The 20,545-nt window shown below is 42.1% G+C and overlaps 1 protein-coding gene across 3 annotated transcripts in view; it reads right to left on the bottom strand.

Moving 5' to 3' along the window:
* The window catches only part of HELZ (helicase with zinc finger), a 122,547-nt gene that overhangs the window by 8,213 nt on the left and 93,789 nt on the right, over positions 1–20,545 (bottom strand). For all 3 annotated transcript variants that reach the window (XM_081849492.1, XM_081849491.1, XM_081849493.1), the window contains 6 exons: positions 18,584–18,791; positions 14,787–14,863; positions 12,043–12,613; positions 10,218–10,452; positions 7,738–8,248; positions 1,355–1,607 (listed from right to left, as the gene is read on the bottom strand). In XM_081849492.1, the coding sequence (XP_081705618.1) occupies positions 1,355–1,607; positions 7,738–8,248; positions 10,218–10,452; positions 12,043–12,613; positions 14,787–14,863; positions 18,584–18,791 (1,855 nt within the window). The remainder of the gene's footprint in view (positions 1–1,354; positions 1,608–7,737; positions 8,249–10,217; positions 10,453–12,042; positions 12,614–14,786; positions 14,864–18,583; positions 18,792–20,545) is intronic.

The following is a 20,545-nucleotide window of genomic DNA, read 5'->3' as shown; positions in this document are numbered from 1 at the left end:
GGGTGGAGACGCTCCTTCAGGTATACTGGACTGAGGCCGTTTAGGGCTTTAAAGGTCAGCACCAACACTTTGAATTGTGCCCGGAAACGTACTGGGAGCCAATGCAGATCTCTCAGGACCGGTGTTATGTGGTCTCGGCAGCCGCTCCAGTCACCAGTCTAGCTACCGCATTCTGGATTAGTTGTAGTTTCCAGGTCACCTTCAAAGGTAGCCCCACATAGAGCGCATTGCAGTAGTCCAAGCGGGAGATAACCAGAGCATGCACCACTCTGGTGAGACAGTCCACAGGCAGGTAGGGTCTCAGCCTGCATACCAGATGGAGCTGGTAGACAGCTGCCCTGGACACAGAATAGACCTGCGCCTCCATGGACAGCTGTGAGTACAGAATGACTCCCAGGCTACGCACCTGGTCCTTCAGGGGCACAGTTACCCCATTCAGGACCAGGGAGTCCTCCACACCTGCCCGCCTTCTGTCCCCCAAAAACAGACAGATGAAGGATTGGATGTTTCTGAATCTTATTTTCTATCTTTCTCTTTATGCACACATGCGCTCCTGCTTCCACTCCTCCTTTGCGCACAAGGTGAATACGCTGAAAGCTTCTGTTCAGTTTTAAACAAACAGCAGTTTCCAGTAACATCTGAATATGGGAAACTGTTGCTTGTCCAAACAACAGTTAGGTTGCAAACCAGGGTATTAAACCATGGTTTGATTGAACCAACGAGTCAACTGAAGGGGAGACCGCACGAGCCCAAAGTTTGTGCCTGCTTATCTTTTTATTGCTAACCTATGTTTTGGCATTAGGTCTAACCCAGGCCTGAATTGTGTGCATCACTGCCTTATTTCTGTACTGGAATGCACAATATTTAATCCACTTCAGTAAGCAGCAAATTATCTTACAAAAGAGCGAATGACAGGATACCATATTTGGAATATGAAATTGGTCCCAAAGATAAAACATCTGTAAGTTTTCAATGCAGAGAAGAAGTTGATGCATTTTATTCTGAGAATATATTTTGCTAGCCCGAAATAGTACAGCAACTTCTTAATGAGCTGGCTTAATAAAATTATTATTATTTCAGGAGAGGGCCTTCTCGGTAGTTGCACCAGCCCTGTGGAATGCCCTCCCTTCAGATGTCAAGGGGGAAACAACTATCTGACTTTTAGAAGACATCTGAAGGCAGTCCTGTTTAGGGAAGTTTTTAATGTTTGAAGTGTTATCGTGTTTTCAATATTCTGTTGGGAGCCGCCCAGAGTGGCTGAGGAAACCTAGCCAGATGGGCAGGTATAAATAATAAAATCATTGCAATTAATATTATTACTAATACTTTAAAATGATGAGAAAGCATCACTTACCCAAGAGTTCTCTTGGTGGGACTGCTCTATTGGAACCATTGCATGGAATGTTCTGATATGGGGCTGATGAGGTGGAGTTTACCCACAATTCAGGGGATGAATAATTGAAAGATGATGTGTTACTATGGTCCTGAAGCTCTTTACACTGTCCAAGGCTATCTTGAGGAGCATTTATATCTTCAGAACAAGCCTGGGCTGAACTAGATGAAATTCTTCTTTGGTACAATGGCCTGCCTGGTCCTCTTGGTTCATACTGCGTAGAAGAAAAGCAAAGAGGAGAAGAGAGGTCACTTGCATGGAACCTGTGGCAAATACCCTCTGTGATTCTCAGAGAGCCAGTGTGGTGTAGTGGTTAAGAGCGGTAGACTCGTAATCTGGTGAACCGGGTTCGTGTCTCCGCTCCTCCACATGCAGCTGCTGGGAGACCTTGGGCTAGTCACACTTCTCTGAAGTCTCTCAGCCCCACTCACCTCACAGAGTGTTTGTTGTGGGGGAGGAGAATGTTAGCTGCTTTGAGACTCCTTCGGGTGGTGATAAAGTGGGATATCAAATCCAAAAACTCAAAAACTCTCTTACTCAGTACTTACATTCTGAAATCACTTTAACGGGAATACCTTGAGAGTAGTGCTAGTTTAAATATTTGGTTTTGTGATAGTACAAAAACAGACAGAATGCAAGTAAATACCACTGAAATTTCTCAAGGTTAAATATTAATGGTGGCAGAAATAAAACATTTATTTAAATCCCAAGGTATCACATTGCAGTGTTTATCTCCACCCCACAACCTCGACAATGACTTATTGATTCCTAATCTCTCACTTTGTCTTGCAACCATTCTTTTTTGCTACTTCCAAGCTTGCCTTTTACAACTTCCCTCCAGGGTGCAATTGCGTGGAAGTATCTGCCAGTGGCAATTTCCTTCTACTTTCTTGGCAGCTTTGGCTCATCCATACTGGTTTAATTTATCCCATGAAAATAATTTCTAGGTAGCACAAAGCACATAACGTAACAAAACGCATTATTTTGTTTTGCACACGCTTTTCATTTCCACACAGAGGCTTCTTTCCCTGCCATTTCTCTGTTCTACAGGAGAAGGTAAAGGAAGCAAAAGGAACATAGAAATAAAATGTGATTTTGCTTTGATGTCGTTTGTGGATAAGATAGCAGCTGAGGGCACAGGGGAATATTTTTGCTCAAAATATACTTAGCTAATTTTCAGTGACATTTCATGAACTTGTGACGCCTTGTTTTTCAAGTAACATGGGTTGATGTACTTGATTGCATAGCATTTTCATCTCCTTTGCGGTTTTGTCAGCTTAGAGCAACATGAAACAAATCATCCTTTTTTCTTCTTCTTTTTTTAGTAATTCCTCTTTAAGGTTTACCTGAAGATTGATGATTTGGCAATTATGAGGTCTGGTGGTAGTTTCCAAATGTAAATGTTACCCAGCATATTGTTCAAGAGGGTAGCTACCCTCCAAAATGGCTTTTGGAGAGGTAGCTGCAGAGTGGAGAAGATGATGGGAAACTTTCCTTCCATGGATTTCCTTACATTAATTTATCTTAGAATCCAAGACAATATTGCCAGTTTTCAAATGTGTCCCGTCACATATTCAGGGAAATTTGGCTGTCTTGAAAACAGTCCAAAAATTTCATCTGGCCCAAAATAAGGGTGTGATATTATTAATGGAAACTGGCCGATAACAGCACATTCCACTAGGCCTTTGTTATCTGCATTGGCTTTCAGTCAATTGGCAACTTCAAAGTGCTTTTAAACCCTTCTTGCTAGAATGCCTGAAGGATCATCTGCTCTCATATATACCTACTCGGCCCTTAAGATCTTCCCTGGATGCCTTCTCCAGATTCCCCGCCTAGTTAGCTGAAGCAAGAAGTTACAAGGAAGAGGGCCTTTTCCATGGTGACACCCTAGTTATGGAACACTCTCCAGACAGAGACTACCTCATGGTTGTGGTGGGATCTTTCTAACCCAAGGTGAGCGCCTTCTTGTTCTTTCCTTTTAGTTATTAGAACTATCAAGTGACCCCCCTTTATTGGGTCACTGTAGTGTCCTGATTGATTTTATGCCAAATGAATCCAATAGGCTTTGATAAGGTTAAAGAGAACTATGGATTCAAGACCAGGTTTACAAATCAGCTGCACATTCAGACTGCATTCAGATTTAACTGTTTTAAATGTAAATTCCATCAACACTTCAGTACTGGGTTCTTTATCGAGAGAGATAAGAGAAAAAACTAGACACAGACACAGGCCATGTTTACATGTGATGCTAAACTGCTGTTTAGTGTTCCTTGGATGAGCCCCAGCAAGTCTGAGTGACGCATCAGACTAGCACGTTCCCCATTCCAGCTGCTGCACAGCAGGACTTCACCAAAGTTTATTTTCAGTTTTAAAGAATCTTGGCTTAATATTACATCCAAACAAGGAATCCAAGCTTAGAACAACTCTTCTAAGTTTCATTACAAGCCAATAATAAATTATGCAGTTGGCTTGTTAAACTAACCATTGTTTTATCTGTGCCAGGATCCATGTTTTGGATATAGCAGTTAGTCAATATCCTTTAAAAGTAGATCTAAGCTCAGCTGAAGTGAAGAGGAGGGGAGGGATGCAAGAATCAGTGCATTTAAAGATACTCTTATACCATACCATACCATACCATACTATACTATACTATACTATACTATACTATACTATACTATACTATACTATACTATACTATACCATACGCTTATAGGAAAAGGATATCATAAGCGTTTTAAAAACAAGTGCCAGAGGAATAGAAATGCTGCATATCTTTTTCATGGAAATTTAGTTAACTGGGGCCTGTTCTGTAAAATCCGAAAAGCTAGCAATGACACCAGTAGTTTCCCAAACTTCGTTCAAGGGCATCACACTTACAACTTGCAATGTGCAAGTGTACAATTAGCATCTTTTCTTCAAAGAGTCTTTTCATTGCAAACTATGTGAGATCTGCACGTTAATCTGTTAAAGTAAGTTAGAATGCGACTGAAAGCCTTCAGCTAAAAAGTTTAATAAGTGCAAGGCAGCTAGCATTTCAGGGCCAGAGGATTCTTTTAACACAGATTTCTACAGACCTATCTTGCCAAGGGTTTATTCACATAAATAAAAAGTTCCCTAAAAATGTATATTCATTTGACTATCTCAAAATGGGAAGGGACACGGGATTTTCATCTCTAGCAATATCTCCACTCCAATCCCAAACGTCTTTTGCCTTCCCTCCCGGCACAAGGTGACAATGCCCTAGGGAAAGAAGTGAACTGAACGAGAAAGTAGAGGAACTTCCAAACCCTTCATTTCTCAGATAGGAGAATTTCTGTATATTTCATCCAAGAAATGAAGCACCAGCTGATAGGCGAAAATTAAGGGCAAGAAAACATATTAGGGATGTTCCAGAAGAAACAACTATAGACATGGTGGCACATTTGGTGGGTATGGGCACCTGGGGTATAACAAATGGGCCTCACAGGATTGGAGGGAGGGGGGAGCTGCATGTGGCCCATAGGCTGGTCATCTGTAGATTAGGAAGAAGGGACTTATGCACCTTGACTTGGCGAGGGAGGGTACCACTTTCTGTTCTATCACTGGCAGTAAAATGCCCTTCTAATGTGACTTCAGTCTCTGTAAAAAGTGATCTTTTATTATGAATCAAAATACCTAAGCTTTTGAGTACAGTCATACCTCGGGTTGAATGTGCCTCAAGTTGAGCACTTTCGGGTTGCGCTCCACAGCAACCTGGAAGTAACGGAGCACGTTACTTCCGGGTTTCACCACTCGCGCATGCGCAGACGCCCAAAATGCCATCATGCGCATGCGCGGAAGGGGCACAAGGCAACCTGCGCATGCGCAGTTGCATCTTACGTTCTATTCAGGATGCGAATGGGGCTCCGGAATGGATCCTGTTCGCATCCCGAGGTACCACTGTATTAGAAGGCAAAAAAACCAAAAGAAAACAGTAGTGTCTTTTTTATTTCGAAGAGCCCGATTCTAAACATAAATATTTATGTGCAGAAGATTTGTTCCTATGTCTGTCAATCAGCAATTTCCTGGTCCCCAACTGTGTTTCTGAAAGAGCCTGAAATTAATAGGATTTGTAGCAGTTATTTTCCTAGTTCGCCCAGATCAGTATGTATCTTAAATGTTTTTCCCCTTTATGGCTGATGCGGAGTCCCCACATCAGGTGCAAAACAGAGATTTAAGGTTGTTATAATAATAACTCGGCATCAAAACAGCAGAGAGATGTTCTGGCATTCATGATCACAAGCTGTGATCCTGATAATTTTCTTTGGTTCTAATCAGCACAATTAGAATTCATCATAATGGCACAGCATCTCATTCTACAGTGTATGCCAAGTCCATGAAAAACCTCTGCAACCTTCATTAGCACATAGTTCCTAGATACTAAAACACACATGCTGCAATTCATCACCCTCAAACTAAGCAAGAGCAATGGGAAGAGTATAGAGTACAGTCACACCTTGGTTCTCGAACGGCTTAGTTGACGAACAAATCGGCTCCCGAACACCAACAACCTGGAAGTAAGTGTTACGGTTTTCAAACTTTTTGGGAAGCCGAACGTCCAACACGGCTTCCGCTGGAGTGCAGGAAGCTCTTGCAGCCAATCAGAAGCCGCACCTTGGTTTGCGAATGGTTTCAGGAGTCGAACGGACTTACGGAATAGATTAAGCTCGAGAACCAAGGTACCACTGTACTAGAGGCTCCCATAATCCTCCCGTGGTAGCAACATCACTGCACAGAACTGGTACATTAATTTTACCGAACCTGAACAATAAGGATAATACTGGGGAATCTAGTTGAACTGGTCATCATTGGCATGCTCCTAGATATAATTATGTAGTCATAGCCAGCTTCCATTCAGTTATCAATCTCTTGCCTTGCTCATGACCCTTGGAATCTTGATTTCTAGGCCTTGTTGGCTGATGAGCCTCTAAGGCTGTTGGCTTGAATAAAAGACCTTTTCCTTGATTTCAAGTAAGAGTCACTGTCATTGTGTTTTGGGTTGGGAGCCTGTCAATAATAAAACAACCACACTGGGGGGTTGGATACAAAGAAGGCAAGAGGAAAAGAAAACAGCTATCAGTATTCTTCTATCACTAGAAGCAGATTGCTATAATAGGCAAGTTCTGCCACAGTTCTCATGCTTCCTCAAGCCTATGTGACCAGAAGAATATATTTGAATTTAATTTCTCTTTTCTACACAGAGCTCCAGTGAAATGGTCCTTCCATGACTCAAAGATCTTTCAAATGCAGAAGTACATCTTTGAACCTAACCTCACTTTTATTTGTTAATCATACATTATCCAAACAAATGTGTTTTATATTGCCGCCAGGACATGCTCAATTAGGGTTTGAATGCACAGATCAAAGGGATGTGCTTTATGATTACAACTGGGGGCTGATCCTCACTAATAAGATATTGACCCAAGTAACATGTCCTGATGGTATTTTTTTCTGATTTGTTTTGTTTTAGCTTAATGGTTTGAGCTATATTAAATCTGGATATTCTTTTGAAATAGAATCATAGAATCATAGAGTTGGAAGAGACCACAAGGGCCATCGAGTCCAACCCCCTGCCAAGCAGGAAACACCATCAGAGCACTCCTGACATATGGTTGTCAAGCCTCTGCTTAAAGACCTCCAAAGAAGGAGACTCCACCACACTCCTTGGCAGCAAATTCCACTGTTGAACAGCTCTTACTGTCTAACAATCTCCTTTCCCTTCTTCCCTCACAACAAACACTCTGTGAGGTGAGTGGGGCCGAGAAACTTCAGAGAAGTGTGACTAACCTAAAGTCACCCAGCAGCTGCATGTGGAGGAGCGGGGAAGCGAACCCGGTTCACCAGATTATGAGACTACCACTCTTAACCACTACACCACACTGGCTCTCAAATAGTAAATTGCTTTGAAATAATGTACGATGCATATACTCTTAATAAATAAGATATTACTTTGCTAATTTCTACAAGTTTCATTCATCCAGACACATATCCAAAATCAAAATGAGAAAAAGAAATTAAATTGTATACGTGAGGGTAGCTTTTCATATCCTGAAAACAATAATCACTATCCAGCAATCCTGGGAGATGTGTATTAAAGATAAAAATATAGTAACTATTAATCATAAAATTAAAGCGACAGCAGCTGGTATAAAACCCTCAACAGTGGAATCCAGAAAATGATACAAGACCTTGCCTGAAGCCATCTATTACACTGGCTCCCTGTTTTTTAATCAGCTTGCATTTGCTACTATTAAATCTATTCACTATTCACTCTAAACAGACCTCTAAACAGGAAGCAAGCATGACCAACATGGCAGCCCACGTACCTCTTCTAAGCTGTGCAGCGAAGAAGCAGACACTGCTCGCGAAGTGAGGGAGTTGAATGGTTCCTGACCAACTGTGTGCTGATGGTTCTGTATTTGGATAAAAGGGTTCTGCTGCGATCTATGAGGCAATGGAGGTATACCGTAATGAAAGCCTTGCCCCATTAGATGACTCTGGTGTAGATTAGCGTAAGTCCATGATCCATCAGGCTGCAGGTATTTCAGGGAAGGCGGGTTTATGTGTTCCGATGGCATTGAGAAAGGGGGATTGTACATTTGAGGCAGATGCTGCTGAAATGCTGGGTTGTTAGATACTTCAATGTCTCTGTTCTCTGAGAAGTTAGGAAAGTGGCCACTGTGGTTTGAATTGCACGAAGGGGAAGGGAGTGCTGGTGGGCTTCTGGATTGTACTTGTCTATATTGCAAAAGTCTTGACTGAGGTGGCGGCATTTCAACTAGGTCCCTGCTTTCATGTTGATCACGGTGTGATAGTTCTCGGAGAAAATCCTGGAGCCTACGTTAAGAAAATAATGATTGCTCAGATTAGAAATGAAAGGAGTGTAAAATGTTATCGCATTCAAGAGAAATGGCAGCATTACAGTGGTACCTCGGTTCCAGAACGCCTCCGTTGTCGTACGTTTCAGTTTTTGAACGGTGAAAACCCAGAAGTAAATGCTTCCGTTTTTGAGTGTTTTTTGGAACTCAAACGTGAGACGTGGCTTCCGCTGACTGCAAGAAGCTCTTGCAACCAATGGGAAGCCGCGCCTCAGTTTTCGAACGGTTCGGAAGCCAAACGGGCTTCTGGAACAGATTATGTTCGAGAACTGAGGTACTACTGTACATGAATCACAATACAATCTACATTTAAATGTAATTATCAAGAAATCTGGACCTGGATCTGGGGGCATGAATACATTTTTTAAAGCTTTTTTTCAGAAATTCTGAACAATGAAAAAGAAAAACAGTATCAAAAGCAGAAAAACAGTCTTAAAGCAGTGGGGGGAACCATTAGAAATCTAGACAATAAGTTGTAAGACATTTCTTGTTTAACTGAAAAACTGCAATGTATTTAGGCCAATACAAACTGTCTGCGCTGGGGTTATACAACACTTCTATGAAGTAGCACAACCTCCACTTTCACATGAGAAACCACATGTTTGAAAGTGCCCCCACAAAACATATCCAACTGCTAAATCCAACCTTTCATTGGAGGTAGTGCTTTTCACACGAAGCATCAAACAACTCACTTTGTGAAAACTCCCAAGGATGTTACCAAAACCAAAATTAGAACCATAAGATTTTTTAAATAAAATAAAATAAAATAAAATAAAAAGGGGGTGAGGACATAGTGCAGTTGCTTTATGGGAAGAAAAGTACAGACTCTGCAGTGGTACTGTAAATACAGATTGTAGCTGAGTATGAATGGTAAGAGACTGGCTTGCTTTATATGTATACAAATGCATAACAAGTTTCCCCTTTCTCTTTGTTTATCCTTCTTTTGCTTCCAAAGGTTCAATTTGCAAACCCTCTATGGATTGTCAACCCATCTGTTTGATATTACCTGGCCTAAGCTCTTGGGACATAAAGGCTATGAATAAAAAAATTATTCTAGTAAATTTCAACAACGCTCCTTTTCACAGGGCAAGTGAAGTTGATGCTTTCTTTAATTACCCACAAAGTTGTTGTAGTTGGCATCTGCCTGCAAAGCTATCTTAATCTTATCTTATCTACTATTTATAATGTGCAAATGGCAGCAATTCTGATATATCTCAGCAATATATTGTTTTCAGTACCAGGAGACTTTTAACATGTTACTACTGTACTGTAGTATCTAACGCCATAAAAGAACCACCATTATTCTTAATGTGAACATTTGGGATGCTACTATAAAGATTGACAGGCTGGATGCTGTGTACAGTGGTACCTTGGTTTTCGAATGCCTCTGTAGTAGAACATTTCGGAACTCTAACATCTCGGTTTTAGAACACGCCTCGGAACTCGAACAGAAAACGCGGCTTCCATTTTGAATTTTCCGTATTGAGGCTTCCGTTCTGAGACTTCCGCTTTCGGTTTTTGAATGTTTCGGAATTCGAACGGACTTCTGAAATGGATTATGTTCAAAAACCGAGGTACCACTGTACTGAGACATCACTCTTCTCCCTGTCTGATTCTTATTTAATCCTTGCCCCTCCCCAGTGCTCGTGGTTCAAGTGCTCACTGTCAAAACCATGTTTGTGAAGAGAGCCACAGCACTCTCAGCCCTTTTTTGAAGTCCATCCCATTCAAGCTAGGCACCTGAAATGAGCCTCCTAGGACTGGACCCTAAGAATTAAGAGTTTCTGGATTCCAGGAACAACTTGGATACTGCTCCTTGTAGCAAGGGATGGGCCAGGTGGACCCTTTCACCTCTAGGGCAGAATGAAAAGTGTCCATGTCCCATTTCCACCTAAATGCTACACTTTGAGAATTCTTTCCACAATTACCTTGAATACGTTGCCTCAGTTTCATCTTCTACATTGTTGGCAAGTTTCCAGTTTGCCCTAACTGGCTGCTGATGCAATCCAATTGGCTGCTGAGAAAGGTGGGATAAGTGAGGATGGTGATGGTGAGAATAAGGAATATTGCCCTGACTGAGATAGGCGTTATGCTCATTCCATTGCTGTAGTCTTGCTTGCTGTTGCCTTAAGGTTTCCAAAGCTAAATTTCCATGAATACGATCTGCAAAACATTTTTTGGGGGAAAATTACCCAGCTTCTGTACTGAAGATGCTTATGTCAGAAAACTTCATTTCACAATATCATATGGCAATTGTACAAACAATATCAAAACACCTTTGGTACCAAGTTTGCTTCTTGTGGTACCTTTGACATAGTACTACACTGAAATATATCTTACCTGCCCTGTGTCTTGTTAGGGCAAGGCAATATCTGGTTTTCAGCATCGTGATACCTCACCAGCATTGTGATATGCCAATATATCACAGTGTCTGAAATAAGAATGGAGCTATGTAGAGGCATTGGCCGGCTTCATGGTTTTCCCCACATTGTGATTTTTGCATAGCACACACACACGCATCATGTTTTGCGATATATTGCCAGGTCAAAAATTACGTAAACAATACGATGTGGACTTCGAACCAGTTTGGGACAATATATCGCCGAACCCGAGTGTCTGTTTACATAAATGAAATTCTACACGTCTGATATACAGTAATAATCTAAAATATAATATTACTAACACAGTGTACAAAAGGGGTCTCAGCATCTCTTTATTTTACAGTAATCTCTCACAGGGCCAGTTCAAAATGAGCATACTCTCTCCCACCCTTCCCTGGTGTATGTGTTAGCTTAAGCACTTTGACTGCAGTCTATTTTATTCAAGGATTATTTAAAAGCAGTATATTTTTAAACCACTTGCTATATTTGAAATGTGGTTTAATTAGTGGATGGAGCAATAAATGTCAATTTTCCCTTTGCACAGTAGGCTAGATTCTACACACAGGCACAAGCCCCTCTCTATCCTCCCTCTAGGCAAGCAACAGGCATGAGCAGAGTTGAAGGACACATTTCAGACAGGCAAAGACACTCAAGGGGGATGGAGACCAGAACCAGCAGGAGGTGTGGCCTGGGGAGGTCCATATATAGAGGCTTGGCACGTGAGGTCCAGGGCCTAAGGTTCTCCACCCATGATTTGAAGCATTTATAATCCACCTTTCCTCAGTGAGCTCAAGGCAGCTAGCACAGCAAGTTCAAACAATAACTCAACCATTTTAAAGAAGAGTAGGCTAATAATGATAACTACAACAAAGTACTCGTAAACTGTAGAACAGTTAAGATTTAAAAATACACCCACATACACACAAAGCTCATAAAAAATAGTGTAACCACAGCAACTGAAATCACTTGAGAATGAGAGCAACCATTTATGGCCCATTTGTGGCCAGTAGTGAGGGGATAAGGTCATTCTCCTTCAGGAATGAGTTCCAGGACCCGAGTGCAGCTGCTGATAAGGCCCACCTGCCTTCCCATGTCTTTGCATCAATGTGCCTAGCACAACAGAAAAACACAATCGGGAGTTTCAAATGCAAACACCACAGAACTCTTCAAGCAAAGGCTCCGCAAGTATGGCTGATTTTCCTGTCTTTTCCCCTCTGGACAGAAAGGGAGATAACTCAGTACTGAACGACACTGAAATTCACAGTGCTACCGAAAACAACAAATGAACCCCAAACCCAAACATAAGCATAGTTTTCAAGTTTAGAACAATTGTGTCCCGTTTGGATCTATGAAAGGTGGCGGTTATACCTACCTAATTGCTCTCCTATAGGCATCCCTGGAGGATTCTCTTCAATGAAGTGGTTCAAGTGAGGTGGCAACATTGGGTTGTGCTGCGCAATGGGTCTCAGAGGGTTACCGACTTCTTGTAACAGAGATGGAGGGTGCTGCTCTGAAATCACAGTGTCTACACCAGGGGAGTGAGGTCTGTGTGGGACTGGGTTTTTAAAGAATGACTGGTTGGGGCCCGTTTGATAGGCTGGGGAAAGCTGTGAGGGTGTCTGCAGTGGCTGCTGATTTAAATGATTATGCTGTTGGGCTATCTGGTTCTGCTGTGGATCCATTTGGTTTTGCTGCTCAGACAAATGATTTTGCTGTTGACTCAAAGGGTTCTGCGGTTGTTGTAAAGGGTATGGCTGCCTTGGAATTTGGGGCAGGTGCTGGAAGTGGCGATTAGGAACAGCGTACTGAGCATGTGGAGGGGTGAGGTGAAGATTCAGCTGCCGGGGGTTAAGATTATCTTTGCGGTGAAATTTAGAATTAGGATAAGCAGCGCTGGGACGCAACTCCGGGCTTCTATTTTGGGAATTTGCTTCTAAGTCAACCTGGAGAAAATTACACAAATTACTTTGAGTTAAAAATCATTTAAGAAAACATAGCCAACAAAATCCCTGCAAGCTGTATGACTGTACCAAGCAAATTACTTTTAACACTTTAATTACTTTCACACTGAATTAGGCATGTGAAATCTAACAAAGGTGGGAAGAACAAGGTTGTAAGTGAAGAAAGAGTACCGTAAAACTTATATATTCTTTATTGTGTAACTAAAAACACATTTCACTGATAATTCTACTTGACTTGAAACTGCCTACATGTATTTTATGAATCAGAACATTTTTCTATGCTAATTTATTTATTTTTATAGCTACTTTAGTAATTATATGTTACAAAGACCAGCGGCAGTTGTGTCCTTCTAGTTTTAAACTATGGGCGGTATTCAGCTAACTAGTCCCACTAGCAGAATCCTTCACTGAAAAGTTTGCACTGAGTGGAGAATTGTCATAGTGCTATATTGAATTCCTCCATTAACATCCAGACCTTCTCATCACTGAAATCCACCCCAGCAACTACTTTTTGTAATATAAATGAATAACCAGCTGCTTGCTTGTGATCATATTTAACTTAGTTAAAGACAAACAACTCTCAGGTTCCATGCTTTTTACCTGTGCTTCTAGACAAAAGCACCAAATATATAACCAAAAGGCAATTATTTATCTGCAAAGCTTAAACAATTTGCTTTAGGTCATCCCACTCAGTTAATGACTTTGTTCCTAAGAGTCTATTCTCCCACCATTTCCATCTGACAATATTCTTCTGGGGGCTGGGGAAGCTGAGGCTTATTTGAATTACTCATACAAGTGTGAATATTTACCGTATTTTTTGCTCTATAAGACTCACTTTTCCCCTCCTAAAAAGTAAGGGGAAATGTGTGTGCGTCTTATGGAGCGAATGCAGGCTGCGCAGCTATCCCAGAAGCCAGAACAGCGAGAGGAATTGCTGCTTTCACTGCGCAGCGATCCCTCTTGCTGTTCTGGCCTCTGAGATTCAGAATATTTTTTTCCTTGGTTTTCCTCCTCCAAAAACTAGGTGCGTCTTGTGGTCTGGTGCGTCTTATAGAGCGAAAAATACAGTACTTGCTCTATAAATTGAAAGGTTAATTAAAATACTGAAATGTATTAGGTTGGATAGAGACCAACTATTCCACAAATGAATGGGTGCTGTCTCTTTGAGGAAGTGAGTTGGATCCATCAGAGGCGCCTCGTGCTCAGGGCACTGGACTGTTCTAGAGGATCCCTCAAACCTTCAGAGCAAATTGGGAGCAGAGCTGCAGGAGCATTCGCCAATTACTTCTAAAATCAGTAAGTCTCGTGGTTGGGCAAGCACAAATATTTTGGACATGATTTAGTGTTGTTTTTTAATTTAAAAAAATCAGCACTAAGTAATAGGGAACTAAAACATAGATAAAAAATAACAGCACAGAAAAGTTAAAGAATAGCATCTGTCAAAATTCTTGCTAACCTTTTTTTAATGCTAGCAAGTTTTAAAGAGTGGCCTACAAAGCCTTTCTAATCTGGACTCATTATATATCTGATGTAAATTCTGTAAGGCACGGAAGGCCAATTTTGTAAGGGAGAGAATCCTGAAATATTCCACTTTTTCAAACATAGATCAGCCAATTAAGTAGGCTGTATTATATAGTTGAAAGTAATTTATTACGGTCATAGACCAGAAGAAAAACAAAAAACAACAGTAGTTTACAAGGGGAGTAATGGTGTCAATTTAAAAAAATTATACATAAAAGCAATGCACATATGCACACACACACACACACACACACACACACACACACGCTGCAATATATGTGTAAACTTAAAAAAGAGTGGGCTTGTCCGGGGGTCAAGTCTTTTACTTTTTTACAGCTAATGCCCTCCGCTTGATCGCAACATTATATATAATGTTGAAGTTCTTCGTAGAAAAAGGGAGTCACCTGCCCATTCTCCATGCAATAATTCCTCTGCTGAATCAAAAGCCTTCCATGGATGGAAAGAACCTTACGGCCATCAAAAGTGAAGTCTACACTCAACACATTACTGATTTGTTACCCCTAGTGTCCCACCTCTTCATCTGGGATGACCTCCTTTCTGTCACTTCATGTGTTATGGGAAATGACTAGTAGTCCATATAAGAAGACAAGAAAGAAAAATAAAGACCACACACCTGTTTGGCTTCCATGGGTTTCTTCTCAGGCGTCCGGATTTTATTGAGTTCAGGTCCAGCACTAGGTTCATTTTTACCTAAATATATAAAATACTTACTTACCAAAAACAAAATTAAAGAATTTCCTTGCTCAGATGGGATGATACCCACCCATGGACGCATTAAGGAATGATGGTATTTTATCTTCTCTTGTTGCTGAAGCTGATAATCATTAAAGAACTCCGGTGTTTTATATTCTTCTCCTGCTGCTATTAATCATATGCAGTATTTCGTATTCCAGAACATAATTATCCTTACACAAATAGGGCACTTGCGTTTTATAACACAATACATAGGTGACAATTCAGAAAAGCTAAGAAAACTTTTGGGGTCATATGCTTGACCCATTTCAGTACATGAATCCCCGAAGAAGACCATCTGTGATCCCTGTTTCATCCATGTACACATGGTTCCTGTTAATATCCCTAGCCACTACACAGTTGAGGATTTGAGAAACTGAAGAAAAGTTCAGGTCAATTTTTTTCCCCATTTCTCCATGAGCTGGAACAGAGATGACTATCTCATTCTCCTAATTATGTAGCAATTACTCATTAGCATAAGCCTCTGGCTCTTGTAACTTTAATACAGAGAGATAGGAAAGACAAAATATTTTCACATTCTCTTACTGCTTGAAGATTTCCATGCTTTGTAAGATCATACTAAGAAAACAGTTTAATTTCTTAGCATGGTTTGAAATGAGGAGGCTGAAATTCTAGTTGTTTGTAGATTTAGGAGCAAAAAATATTATTAGTATGAGTTGTTCAAGACGAGTTTTTGTAGATGCTTTCCCTTTAAAATCTTTTTGATTTTAAGATTTTCAGAAATCCTTTTGTCAGTGAGCAAACAAAGCTGTACTTTCCTGCCCTCTCCCTGGCAGGCAATACTCTAAACATACCCTGCATGCCATGATAAATTGGTCAATTGCCTGCCCTAGATAGAGCTGAAATCCTGCTGAAAAGGAAGGTCCTGAATCTGGGGGTATTTCTAGATTCTAGATTATTACTGGAGGCAGAGGCCACAGCAGCCAGAAGTTGTTTTACCAACTTCAGCTGCAGCCGCTTCCGGACCAGGATATGCCAACTAGAGAGGTCCATGCATTAGTGAATTCATAAAAGTGCACAACTGCAGCTCCTTTCTCTGTAAGAAAATCTGCTGCAAGATGATCATATGTACATTTTGGGATCAGGCAAAGGACTCATCTAGGCAGCATCCTGTTCTCACAAGTGGTCAAGGAGATGCATATTCGAAGGCTGCAAGCAGGACCCGAGTGCAACAGCCCCTAGCGCCTTCACTTCTGAAACCCTTAAGTCTTTCAAACTAGCTGCTTACCTTTTATTCAGGACTTCAAACATTATTTTTAAAAGTTCACAATGCTAAGTTTCATCTGCAGGAAAAACTAGCCTTGACATTTAATTGCTCGTTCTTTGGTGCTTGGTGATACATTGAGTAAATAAAGAATTAAATCTGACTTGTGTGAAAATAGAGGCCTCTTGTGCTTCTTAATTTATAATAAATTGGTGGTATTTAGCACCTTTCACAGACAAACCAAAATCAGAGTTCAGGGACAGACATTTTCTTCAGAGAGACAGAAGATTGTGTTCAGTGAATTTCACATATTTCCTTTATCCTCCCCCAGCTACAGTATTAAAAGTTCAGGAAATTTAACTTCCCCATTCAAATGTATTTTTCCAGTGTACTCTGTCCTCTTCCACTATGGAGCTTACTATGGAAGAAATTAAGGATGGCACGTCATATTTGCTTCTGGAATTATCCTTGCTTTCATGAATCTAAATTAAGTTTCTTCTCTTGACTATATCCATGAACTAGTTAGTGTCCAATTAACTTTTGAATAACATCTTTGCCAGGCATAACACTGTGACAGCTCATATGTCTACGATATTGGGGAATACAGGAAGCTTTTCAGTTATGCACCTCAGTACCCTGAGCTCTCAACACATGGATAACTCTGCTTTTCAGAGATTTAATGAGGCAGATTTTTGAACTGCATAGCTTTAAGGGAAGTCATCCTAACAGCACAAATGGAATCAGAGCAATTTCAATTTCGATACAGCACTCAGTCCTTCAGCATTAAAAAGCTGTCTTGCTCTGAAATAGATTTTATGCTAATGATATTATGGAGTTTTGTGCTTATTGTTTCATAATGGATATGTCAGATTTGTTTTTCCAGTCTGAGCCAAAGCCCACATTTTGGAAGGCAATGGAGCTACCAACACGGGCACAGCAAGCGCTATTTGTCATTTTTATTTAGAAGTGGTTACTTTATGCAATTTTCATAATAATGTATCTACTGTAATCCAGTGGTGCTGGTGTGCACATGGCACCTCTGATGCCCCAACAAATGGCTGATGCACACATGCAGGGATCAGAGAACATTATGCAACAACAACAGAGAATCCCACTGCTCATGTAGTTTATTTTCCAACTCACAGAACAGGGCAGCAGCGCCTGTGCATGCAGACGTCTATGTGCACATCATAGCCCCAGTGATCATTCATGGCCATTATCTGACATTTGGGGACATTTTTATACTATTGTCCTAAAAAAAAGCCTCTGAAAAGATACTTAGGGTACAATTCTGAGAATGATATGCATTGCTAAATTAATTACTGCTCTAAGGGTGCTGATGGATCCTGTCCGTAAAAAAAGATTAAGCAGTATATTGCAGCAGCTATACTTCTGCTGAAGGCCTGCTACAGGATTTCAAGGCTCACCCTGTATATCATGGGACACCTTCCTGCAACCATTTGCTGATTTTTCCTTTCCCTGTTGAATTGCAGGGGAACATAGAGCCACTAAATTTATTTCATGTTGCAGCTTGGAAAATAATAATAAAAAGATGACCCATCTCATACCACCTTGATGCTGCTGAAAGAATACAGTGGTACCTTGGTTGTGGAACTTAATCTGTTCAAAAACCAAGGTGCGGCTTCCAATTGGCTGCAGGAGCTTCCTGCACTCAATCGGAAGCCGCAGAAGCCGCATTGGACGTTCTGCTTCTGAAAAAGGTTCGCAAACCAGAACACTCACTTCCAGGTTTGCTGTGTTCGGGAGCCGTTATATTTGGGAGCCAAGCCATTCGACAACCAAGCTACCACTGTAGTGTTATTTCTGGACAAAAGGATAGCAACTGCTTAAACTTGAACACGGGTGGGGAACCAGAGATGGTCCACTTCAGCCGACTCCCTGGGTTCCCTCCAGTAGGGAGCAGCTGACAGAGCAAAGGGCACTGACATTGTACAAAGAATGTGAATGCTGCTTCCATCTCTGCGATAAAGACCATAGAAACACTGCTGGGTGAGGCCAAATGGCCGCTAGTCGGCAACCTGTTCTCACAGTGGCCAATCAGATGCCTAGGGGAAACTCATAATCAGCATCTGAGCACAACAGCACTCTCCTCTCTGCTGTGATTTCCAGCAACTGGCATTCAGAAGCATATTGCTTCTGACTGTGCAGGTAGAACATATCCATGGGGGTTAATGGCCACTGATAGCCTTATCCTTCATCAATTTGTCTAATCCCCCTTTAAAGCCTTCCACACTAATTCATTAGACAGCCATCCTCCCATAAACTATAAGATATGACACCATATTAAATGCCAGTCTTCATTGGAGTATATTTAAGCAAAGCTGAAAATTCCACTTCCCCCAGAATTAGCAAAGTATTTAAGAATGAAGTGTACCAAGGCGGAAGCACGTTGCCCCGCTTAAGAATTTGAAAAACAAAAACCAAAAACTTACTGCTTCGATTTTGTTCAAGTTGCTCTTTATCTGAATGTTGAAGCTGCTGTTGCCCTATACTAACGGGTGAGTGATGTCCAAGACCATAGGGTATAGGAGACCCACGTCCATGTGCTTGTAACATATTCACATTATATGCCATGGCTGCTTGATGAGTAATGATTCGAGGGTCAACTGCAAACCTACTCTGATATCCTGTCCATGGTACCTATGTGATAGATAAATAAATATGAACAGTATTGTTTACATCTTTGTAAGCACGCACACTTGGAAAAATATACAGTACCAGGGAAAACAGAGGATCCATTTAATCTCCCAAAATAACTAGCACAAACGAATGGGGGGGGTGTACTTTCAAAAGTCAACTGCCATGTTTTGAAATGGCAAACTCATTTGGTAACCTAATATAGTGGCACCTTGGTTCCCGAACAGCTTGGCTCCTGAACAAATCAGCTCCTGAACATCGCAAACCTGGAAGTAAGTGTTCCAGTTTGCGAACGTTTTTTGGAAGCCGAACGTCTGTTTCAGCTGTCAGCATTGTTTCCGGGGCCAATCAGCCAATCAGAAGCCGCACCTTGGTTTGCGAATGTTTTGGAAGTCTTTCAGAACAGATTGAGTTCGGGAACCAATGTACCACTGCACAAGCAAGCATTCTTCAAATCAACAAACCTCAATAGTGGATGAGTGGCAAGTCTAGAGGCCCTGACCTACCTCAGTTACCTCCGAGGGCATTTACCCCAGCCTAGTTGCCACTCACGTTTACAAGGCTGCACCCACTTCTTCCAATATGGCAGGACTGCTCCCTCATTGGCAGCTTCCCTGCCTCTCAAAACTGGTGATCCTGGTCTGGTTGTTTCTCTGGGAGACGTATCCTTGGTTCACTGGCTCTCGCTGCCCTTGCTAATAAGGTAAAAGTAAAGGGACCCCTGACTGTTAGGTCCAGTCGCGGACTCTGGGGTTGTGGCGCTCATCTTGCTTTACTGGCTGAGGGAGCAGGCGTACAGCTTCCAGGTCATGTGGCCAGCATGACTAAGCCGCTTCTGGCAAACCAGAGCAGCGCACGGAAACACCGTTTATCTTCCCGCCAGTATTTATCTACTTGCACTTTGACGTGCTTTCGAACTACTAGGTAGGCAGGAGCAGGGACCGAACAACGGGAGCTCACCCCGTCGCAGGGATTTGAACTGCTGACCTTCTGATCAGCAAGCCCTAGGCTCTGTGGTTTAGACCACAGCACCACCTGCGTCCCGCCCGTGCTAATAAAGGTGCCTCAATATTGAGTCAGACCACTGGGCCCATCTAACTCAGTCTTCACTGACCAGCAGTGGCTCTCCAGGGTTTCTGGAAGAGTTCTCTCCCAGCCCTACTTGGAGATGCCAGGGATTGAAGTTGGAGTTTCCAGTGTGCAAATCATGCACTCTGCCACCAACCTGTGCAACCCTTCCCTTCCTACACATTCGAGCAACCTTAAGGGAGATTTTTATACCACTGTGTGCCATTTGCCGCTGCTGTTTTACTTCTGGCTAGGTCAGCCATAACCCAAGTAGCATAGCCCCTAACAGAATCCAAATTACAGTTTTATTTGCAGTATTTTTCGCCCCATAGGGCGCACCGGCCCATAGGGCGCACCTATTTTTATTGGGGGGAAATAAAGGGGGGGGGAATTATTTCACCCCCCAGGCGCGGGGCTGGGGCGGGGGAAGCCCGAGCTTCCCCCGACCCCAGCCCCCCAGAACAGACTGCTATCCGCAAGCCTAGGGAGCCCGGCGGGAAGTTGCGCCGGTCTCCCCAGGCTTGCAGATATCTGCCCAAAGTCGCACAGCTCTCCCATGGCTTGCCGAGAGCTGCGTGAAGCCCAAAGCCTGCAGGCAGCTCTCCGCAAGCCGTGGGAGAGCTGCACGACTTCGTGCCGGGCTCCCACGGCTTGCGGATAGCTTCCTGAAGCCTGGAGAGCGAGAGGGG

The sequence above is a fragment of the Podarcis erhardii genome (genome assembly GCF_964252035.2).
Source record: "Podarcis erhardii genome assembly, chromosome: 2".
NCBI lineage: Eukaryota > Metazoa > Chordata > Lepidosauria > Squamata > Lacertidae > Podarcis > Podarcis erhardii.
This window is presented reverse-complemented; position numbering and strand designations above follow the sequence as displayed.